Below are 10,156 nucleotides of genomic sequence, written 5' to 3'. Positions count from 1 at the left end.
CATGAGAAAAATGATTGCAACAATTAATTATAATACATATATGTGATCCACTTCTAAATTTATATAAATCTTGGAATCCGTGCTAAAAAAATATCTGCCACCACCAAGTCAATATAAAAATTATTTAAAATAATTATTAACCTTCAAATAGGTCGTTAATAAAAAAAAAATCTAATAAAGATATGATTATTACGTTCAATTGCTATACTATATATTTTAATCAACTTGTACGTAATCAATCAATTCGAAAATCAGTCGGAGGAAGACGCTACGGTCGCACGGAGCGCACTTGAAACTGTCGCGCACTCGTACTTAATCCCGTGAACCAATCGCGCTACGATCGCGCGGAGTTTATTTAACAAAACTGTCGCACATTCATATTATCTATATATTGATAATATATCATAATATACTGTGATATACTGAAATATACTATATTCTACGAGGAATTTTTCCATTAGATGCCACGGACAAACACTTCGAGATATTCGATGTAATAGCAGAGGATCGAACAAAGTCGCACTTGGGGGTTCTAAAGCGGCGAAATGCCCCACTGAGACAAATGGCGAATAAGTAGTAATCAGACACTTACCCGCCCGGTGTTGCTCCGCCGCGGCGCCGTCGCCTGATGCCTCCCCGGTGCGCTCACCGCTCACTCGCGAAACGCGGCATTACTCCCGTTCCCGTCCCGCCGCTAATCGCACTCTCCCGAAACACCGTGTTGATCGCGCGTCCACTGCTCTCGGCACTCCCGACGTTAATCGCGCGCACCCGCGAGTCCCGCGACGTGACTTTATCGCGCTATGGCGGCGAAACGTACGCGGGTCGCGGAGAAGCGGGATCGAGAAGACGCGATCGCACAGAATCACGGCCGCCACCGCGCCACCGCGCCCACCGCCTGCATAGCGTAGCGTCTGTCTGAAGCGTCTCGCAAGTTCGTAACGGAAGAATCGGAATTGACGAATGAGATTCGCGGATTCGGCATGGTCAACTTCACGCGACAGTCTCACCACTCGCACTATTATACCGCCGCGGCCGCGCCGCGCCGCGCCGTAGCGATAATGCGACGACCGACGACAATTGTTGTCCCCAGTTGCACTTTTGCACACTTTGCGCCGCGTATATCAAATGATGCAAGGTCTATATGTGCACGGGCGCATACGCCCACACGCTCGCGTTCTACCTGCGATTACCTGCGATCTCACATTTGTAATAATAAATGAGCGAGTTGAAAGATTTACTCGATTTACTCCGAAAATACACATTGCCGACTGCCCGCGCCGCGCCGCGCGCAGAATCCCGATCAAATGAGTCTCGCGCCTCTCGCCTCTCGCCTCTCGCCTCTCGCGGAGTCCCGACAAATCGCCGAACGTCGAATCTGCTGACTGCTCCAAGCGATTGTCAATTGTCAAATACAAATTTGATAATGAACTAAACTTACTAATTAAACTCGTCGTGGCATTTCAGACTCGACAATTCGGGGCTCGATCTCGATATCCGTTCCGCGTCCGCGACGTTAATTCAACTTCACCTCGATACAGCGCGAATCGAGCGAACGAGTGATTCGAACTAAGCATTTTAATTCCCATCTAAAAGGAACATAAAATGTTTCTCGACTCGAGACAAAGCGCATGAAAATTACCGTATACGCGCAATTTCCACCTTTCGAGCGGACTCAGCGGACTCAGCCTCCTCCCGCTCCTCCGCCCTCCGCCTCCTCCTTCGCCGAATGGCCGAATCAGGCGAGGCGAATGAGGCGATTGAATGCGGGCGCCCTCGCGATTTGAATCCAAGCTACGATTGACTCTACGAATCTCGCAGGACGTGCTCCAGGTGGCGCAGGACGCGGCGCGACGGCCGCGACGGCCGCGACGGCCGCGACGCCCGTAGACAGGTGGCCGAGCCGCCGAGGTGGCGGCAAATCGCGCGGAGCGTGGCGAGAGGTGAGGTTATCGAGTCGGAGCGGAGCGGAGCGAAGCGTGACAGCTGGGTGGATGGGGAACGCGCGGGGGACCGCGCGCCGCGCCGGGGGCCCCCAGGTGTAACTCGCCCCGCCACGACCGCCGCTCGCCTCGCCTCGCGGCTCGCGGCTCGCGGCTCGCGGCTCGCTCGAACAGTGCACCGCCGGCGCCGGACGCAGTACTCTCGACACGGGCGTCCAGTCGTCCAGCCGCCTCGGCGTACCTATTCTCCGCCGTATCTTCGCCTCCTCCTCGCCGAATCCTCGAGCGGAACGCTCCTCGTGCTCCTCGTCGAGGAGCGTCACCCGGACCCGCGAACGATGCTGTCTGGATAGCCGGATTCGCGAAGCAGTGAGCGACGCGCGCGAAATGTCGTCCGAGCGATTTCATAAGTGAGTGCACTTCTTTTGTTTTCTTTGGTTTTTTTACCCTCTCCGAGAGGATGCCGCGGTTTCCTCTCTCTCCTTCTTCCGATTCTTCCTCTGCTCTTGTTTTCGTTTTGTGCAGTGATCGCCCGTAGGACTTATATCCCGGAAAGCGGAGAAATGTCGCGGGGAGAGGTACTCGCCTTGGGATTGAGAAAAAAAATATCCCCCGAGTCTCCTGACTCCCGACGGCGCGCGGCGTATGGCAATGGCAACGATCGCGCGAGGCGATTCGATAACACGGGGAGAATAGCTGCAGCAGTATTTAGCGCATCACGAATAATACGCGAATGTTGATAATAATGTTGACAAGATTTACAGATCGGATACGACTTTGCTATCCTTTTCCTCGCACTCCACGCTGTAAAAAAAATGCTCAAGTCTTAACCGATTGTACGAAAGTTCAATGTTTCATTCTTCTGTTCCATTGTTCTTTCGTAATGTTCTTTCAGGAATTAAAATTTCGTGGCGAACTTCACGTGGCATGCCGAGAGATTTTTTTCAGACAATTTGAATCGTAAATTAAACGATTCGCACAGGATTAATGATAATCGCTCTATCTCGTTAAGGAAATCGGACCGACGTTTACGAAGCAAGTGGAACGAAGTGAGAAGACGTGAACCGAATCGAATCTTATATTTATAGTTGCAAAGCGCAATGAGCTGTTGGAATAAATAGAGACACGTTAAGCGGTAATTAATGTATTACGTTTTAACAACTGACTCTCTTTTTATATTAGTATCATTGGACAGATGTAAAAGAGAGCAACAGTGATCCCCAGTAACGTACGCGCGATTTAGTAAATGAAGAGATTAGAAGATTTCGAATAATTGTCCACAAGCGCAAAATAACCGTAATTACGGCCTATTTCATTGCGGTATCATGTACATCGGCAGAGCGCGTGCGGAATTCATGCATGAGAGGAGGCCTGTGTGCTCTTATTTCATTCAACCACGCACGGAATTTATCGCACGGATCATCTGTAAAAATTTCTAGCGAACCAATCAACTGTCGTTAGCAATGGCGAGTCACGAGTGCTGTACGTCGCGCGATTGATATATTTATTTTACGGACGATATTACGCGGCGTGTAGCAAATCGAACTCTATACGACGATACGTTTATATCTCCCTATTGAATTTCAAGATATTTTCTTAACGAAACTTACGAAACTTCAATCCACAGAGAGCCGATGGAGCCGATTGTCTTCAAAATGTTTGAATTTTCAGTAATTAACTTGGAAAAAAACATCTGAGCTATCGAATTTTGCCCGGCTCGCTTTGAATCGAGTGAAAAAAAGGATTTCGTTATTATACTTCTGGAATTTAATTCTCCAAAACTTTGTAAGATATTAATTTTATAATTAGATCTCAAAATGGTACGGATTAATGAGTTTAAGTGGCAAGAAATTTACAAGTGTCATAAAGTTAAGAAATGCAAAAAAAATAACACACTTATTAAATGTTTATTTGTTTTTAATGTAGCTTGTGTGTTAAACTTATACTGTTTAGGATTAATTAAAAGGATTATTAATGTTATAACCTCGATGACATTGACCAAGTACCGAGAAATGATATGCGCTGAAATCAGTTCGTGGAATGCAGCATCGGCGAATCGAAAGTACCTGCTGTCTCGCCTCGAAAATCACGCGCGGTTTTTTTAACATGCCAATTTACCTAATTAAAAGGAAGGAAAACGCATCGCGCTGCTGCAAGCGTTTTAACAGTTTAATTCGTTAATTAAAATATCACGAGCAAGTCTCCACAGATTATCAGATGTTGAGACGCATAGATATATTTCATGCCGTCATGCGAAGCTTTCTGCTATGCTGAGGTTCATGATTTTTCTTCGAAAACTGTGACAATAATTAAAAAAAACATCCTAGTTAAAAGATAAGACATCACGATGCACAATAAAATAACGAGTAGAGTTTCCGCAATACTGTACTGTTTCTTCCGAATATTCGGAAAAAGTAAAAATAGTTTTTTGTTTAGCAGGAAGAGAAAGAAAGACAGAGTGAAACATAAAATACTGCGCTTATGTAATGAATTTGTTGAATCAATTAAAATTAATTTAATTTAATGTTAGTATTAATTTTAATAATTAATTTAAATAAGATATTTGGAGAGTAAGTACCGTATATATCTATGTATTTTTTACATATTTCTTTGTATACTTTGTATTACTATTAATACTTGCAATTGATGAGTAAGATGTTTTTTATCAATACCCAGATATCATAATTTTATTTGTTTCGAATATAACTTATTAAATATCAATATTTGTACTACTCTGTCTTAATATTCGATTTTCAACACTCAGAACAAAACACGTGCCTAAGAACAATAATGATAATGTAAGAGAATAATATAATATATTTCTCTTTGTCGAAGGGCCGCGCAAGAAGGCATATTGGATGTTCTGAAGGAAGCCACGAGAAAGGATTGTAACGCGCGAGATGAAGGAGGAATGACCCCGACATTATGGGCAGCCTTCGAAGGCCACGTAGATGCTCTGAGACTGCTAGTCGCCAGAGGGTATGTGCATGCCTAATTTTATTTTTCTTTTTCTTTTTTACAGTGACCAAGTGCAACCAGCGTGTCGTATTTTACACCGCGCGGGCATGCGATAGCTCATGCACGCGACAAGATGTTTCTTTTCTAATATTCTTGCCCGACTACGTACAATGCATTTGATCATTGCAACTTGCTGTAGACTTTATAGTTTATACGATTAATATTACACTGGAACTAAATGAAAATTAATGTGTGTGTGTATATAGTCGATACGTGGAACTAACAATAAGTTACAGAAACAAGTTACAGAAACGAAGCACGTTCGATGAAAAATATAACTTGGTGTTTTATCCACTCACACGAAACATTGGTGCCCATCAGGCACGAGGTCGTCGTGCCCCGTGAGCACGATAGCCCCACTGGTACTTCATAATTAATACTTACTATACCTCAACTGCAAGCCGCTCCAGCCAACTCCAAAATACTGTAAAGTCCCTCAACGCTTCCGGCCATTTATCGCGAACGCTCCGTCGGAGGTTTTTAAAATAAAGTTTTTAAAATAAACGTTGAAAATAAATGTTACATTGATCTCTAGTAAGTCAGCAAAACGACAGGATGTCGATTCAAATTGCCCCGTGTACCTGAAGGTACCGTCATAGAGCCCTTAGTCTTGCTATTGTACATCGCAATAATATGTGCACGGAACCGGAAGCACGCATTACAGGTGTCCATCGACTGCACAGTTGCGGAAACCGCGGTCGAGTGAATGAAAAACAATAGGACGCATACTTGATGAAAGGCAGGCCGAAGCAGATATCCCACGTATCCGAAAATCTACGAATACGTCCATCCATTTATGATACAACTAACGAATGAAATATCCGTCTCGTTTCTCTCGAACATTATCTATTTCCTTTCGTATTCAAATAGGAAACGATCAATACATTTTTACGAGATCACAGAGATTCTAACATTTTTCCGTAAAATGCTTTTAATGTAAAAAGAAATTACATGTGTGGTAATACAAGTTCTTCAGATCTATATAACTTTCGATCGAAAGACTTCTTCGAAATTGAAAAAACAATTCTAATCTATTGTCAGAAATAGACCCTGTATATTTTACATTTAAATATGCACATTTAAATTTACCAAATATTATAAAATATAAATCTGTACTGCCTTTCTCTTGAAAAGAAAAAAACTAATATGAAAAATGTTTTATTATTGTTATATGTACAAGATTTTCGTTTATATATATTTATATGTATATTATATTTTTCATATTCTCTTATATATAATTCTTATTTTTTCACAAATTCAGATTTTTTTCTCTTCTTGAAATCTGAAAAATCTGCCTCACATTTATCTCGGCGTAACATGATCGTTTCATCGTAGAGGCGATCCGGACAAGACCGATTATTTCGGTAATACATGCCTGCACCTGGCAGCGGCGAGGGGCCATGAATTCTGCGTGAAATTCTTGGTAAAATTCGGTTGCAATATCTGGTCGCTGGACATCGACCGGCATTCCGCCCGTGAACTCGCAGCGATGAACGGCTGCGAGAAGATCCTGCAGTTCCTGGACATTGCTCAGGCCGATCAGGAATTGAATAATCGCAAGAAAAGCCGGTTGCTCCGGGAAAAGGCGGAGAGAGATGCGGAGAAGAGGTACAGTTGTGGAATGTGAATTTGTTTTTACACCTCCCACTTGAAAAGAGAGAGTGAGAGAGACTAATGTCGCTACCATTTGCGGATCATTCGATTAAACCTGTTTCTATGATAGAGCACAAATAATTTCGCAATTTCAACCTTTTTTTACTCACTGCGATTAGCATATTATTACATTGCTGATCTATATTAGATTTTTATATAATTTCTTTTAACTGTTTATTTTTCGTTTATATATATGTTGAAATTTTTATAGATAATTATATAAAAGTATGTTTCTCTATTAAGACTGAAGGAGTACATGAAGAAACAAAAAATGGCCGAAATTAGGGCGGAAAAGGAACAGAAGAAACTCATAAAGGATCGTGCTAAATCAGACTTCGACGCAATGAATGAGTTGAACTCTCAACGGCCCGGGGTACTGACCTTTAGAGGCCGAATGAAACCTTCGCCGACATTCAGCGACATCGTTGGTACTACTACGAAGAGACACGGCAGCACAGTTTGTCGGAAAGCTTTAGCTAAAAAAGCCGTCAACGACTTCAAAGTCGTCGAGGTAAAAAATATATATAAATAAAAGAAAATTATACAATTTTTCACGAACGTTTAAAGAAATGATCTAAAAATAATTTCCAAAACTAGAATTTTTGATATTGTATAAAAAAACAGAAATAATAAAAAATGAACCGAGTTGTAACTTATCTCAAATGATTTTTTGGTTTAATTTAATGGTTAGTAAATTATATAATGTTGCATATATATTACAGGTCGAAGTGAATGGAAAGAAGTCAGTTCGAAGTCTCACCGGCGTTCGACGGGATTCTGAAGTTATGTACGTAGGCACATATGACACTCAGCCTCAACACATAGGCATCAGAAGAGGAAAGATCTCTGATGTATGGGGCACTCTCAGTAAATCACAGAGTACGCCCGATCTCTTAGGTGAAAGGATATACGATGAGGAGGAGGAGGATAGGGAGGAAGAGAACTTGAATGTTGCAAAGGACACCGCTTTTCTTCAGGAACCAGCCAGCATCTTCAACCGACCTGGTTTCGGTTCAGTAGCTTTCAGAAGGGCGGTTAGTCTTAACATGCATATTTTAGATCGTTCTTACAAGTTCGCGAGTAGTTATAAGTACTTTGCTCACAATAAAAACGTATATTAAGTTAAGAGAAATTATAAGCAACAAAGAAGTTACTCTAGAAATATTCTCTGTATTTTGAGCTACGTGTTTTATTTTCTTTAAAAACTTGTGGAGTTATAGAAATTCGTACAATCCACGTCTTTTATTTTTACAATCATTTTAATGCTTTTTACACACTGTAATCTGCATCTCATAAATGTAACCGTTCCGCATGACTATCTTCGTAATAACTACTCGACTCGTAGAAATCGGTATGCTTTATAACATTACATTGAATTTTCTTTTACGAGATGAGCTATCGCTTGTCCCATTTGAATCATGATTCAAGAGAAACAAAGAAATGAATAATAGGAATCGTTGCAGAAACGCTAACGATCTTTAAAACGATTACAGCGTAGAAATACGTAATAGATATTTATCGGATGCACTAATTACGTAATTATGCAATGAAATGTATGAATAGGTGGAAAAGGCGGTAGATGAACTAATTAATTTTTTTCTGCATTTGCGTAAATTAATTCGCGCAAATTAATTCGTAATTTTCTTTTATAGATAACATCTACGCTAGATAATCTGCCAGTCACCCAGACGGATGTTCAATTGCAAAACAGCAATATTTCAGCAAATGGTTCTACAAACGGATCCATAAACAGCAATAAGTTTAACCCAAACGGACACAATGAAGAGATTAGTATAGGAAGTGCCGGCAGTTTGGCACGCAGGCAAAGCTTGTGGGATGAGGATCTTCTTTCGGGTAAGTTCGACAAACCTTATTACAAAGTACAATTGGAATACTTATGGCCCTTGCAATAAAATACGACAATGCGTTCCATGCCATTAAGAAACAATGCATGATAATCAATCATCTTTCCTCATTTTTTCGCATTGTCATGTTTTGCCTGCAAGAAAAGCAAAATATCACATTGTTGAATTTATCTGTGAACAGAAGGTGAGGAAACGGACGAGGAATGGACACCTTTACAGAGATTTTTGGTCGCCAATAATCTCACATCCATACATCCCATCTTGGAATCGGAGCAAATCGATCTAGAAGCTCTGATGCTGCTCACTGAAACCGACATAGCGGCCCTCAAACTTCCGCTCGGTCCCAGACGGAAACTCACTAATGCAATCGCAAATCGGAAAAAAGCGCTGAACACGCCGGAGAGTATTATCAAGGACAGTAGATTGTGAAAATATATTGCATTAGCCATAGAGGATGTACTGCTGTTAACGAAATTATCCGTCCATCCACAAGTGCGGTAAAGTAGCTATTAATGGCTTGTGTGCAAGAGATAGAAATAGGGAACGGTTGTTTTAAACGTAAAACACAAAATTGAGGTTTTTTGTGAAAATCGCGTGAAAATATTACCATTAGACAATAAAAAAAGAAGTTAAAAAGTTATTAAAATTATTAAATTATTCAATATCAGAAGTGTCTTAATATCGAACTTCTTTGTGCCTCGTAATTTTATAGTCTATTGTCAACATATTTTCCTATCATTTACAGTTAAAAAATATATATCCTATATATTTAATCGATCTCATTGGCTTAAATTATACGTAATCGTAATTATGTAAATGATCATTAGAAAAGTTTACAAAAAATCGAAAATCAGAAAAAAATAAGGAGGAAAAAGAGAATTACCGATGGCACTGAATAATAGATAAGTAAGATAGAACAAACAGTTCTTGCCATAATTAAAGAAACAAAAATTCAATACACCATAATACACTGCCATAAAATGTACCGTCGTTGATATTGTTCTATTCAACATCAGCCTGACCTGTTACTCTAATTAGACATATGTATTATATTGTACTATACACGAAATTTCAAAATTTTCGCACATAGATATATAATAAAAACATACATTTTTTACCATAATTTTTTCTTTTTAACAACATTAATTATTAAATTAACATTAAATATTAAACTGTTCACGAAAGAAATTGAATATCAAAATTTAGATACTTTAATTTATTACTGGCGAACTGTAGTTACACAATAATCACTTGCCCTTCCCCTTCCAGTCATTTATGTCTAAAGCATAATTATGTCTAAAGCATAATTACTAATTGTAAGCTACTATATTAATAAAAAAAAAAAAGGATTGATATTGCTAATTTTTTCGACTCTAACGATTTTTAATGAGTGAGAATTTAGTAACACTATGTATAATGTAAAAAAATTTTTTTTAAATTTATATCTACATTTTAGATGACTGAGATATAACTAAGTCCTGGTAATAATTATGAATTATATATTGTGAATAATTATAGATTACTGGATTTATGCGTTAAAATTTTGTGTAACATCGTGTATAGTACATATTGTATTCAGAAAGTAGCGCAAAATGTACAAAATAATTATGTGACAATAAAGAATTTATATGTATATACATGATGGTTTTTATTCGCAGAGGCATAGGAGAGAGAAAG

At 39.9% G+C, this 10,156-nt stretch overlaps 1 protein-coding gene across 1 annotated transcript; it reads left to right on the top strand.

The window, feature by feature from the left end:
* Positions 1-1,912: 1,912 nt before the first annotated feature.
* Positions 1,913-10,116, top strand: Sans (SAM_USH1G_HARP domain-containing protein Sans). Its single transcript, XM_071714274.1, has 7 exons — positions 1,913-2,353; positions 4,779-4,922; positions 6,297-6,569; positions 6,858-7,125; positions 7,337-7,648; positions 8,267-8,468; positions 8,661-10,116. The coding sequence occupies exons 1-7, from the start codon at positions 2,331-2,333 to the stop codon at positions 8,906-8,908; spliced, it is 1,470 nt and encodes a 489-aa protein (XP_071570375.1). The 5' UTR covers positions 1,913-2,330; the 3' UTR covers positions 8,909-10,116.
* Positions 10,117-10,156: the final 40 nt, after the last annotated feature.

This window comes from Temnothorax nylanderi, unplaced genomic scaffold (genome assembly GCF_030848795.1).
Source record: "Temnothorax nylanderi isolate EJ_2023f unplaced genomic scaffold, tnyl_v1.0 TNYL_tig0137_pilon, whole genome shotgun sequence".
In the NCBI taxonomy this organism is placed as follows: Eukaryota; Metazoa; Arthropoda; class Insecta; order Hymenoptera; family Formicidae; genus Temnothorax; species Temnothorax nylanderi.
The sequence above is the reverse complement of the archived record's forward strand: the minus strand, read 5'-3'. Positions and strand labels throughout refer to the sequence as shown.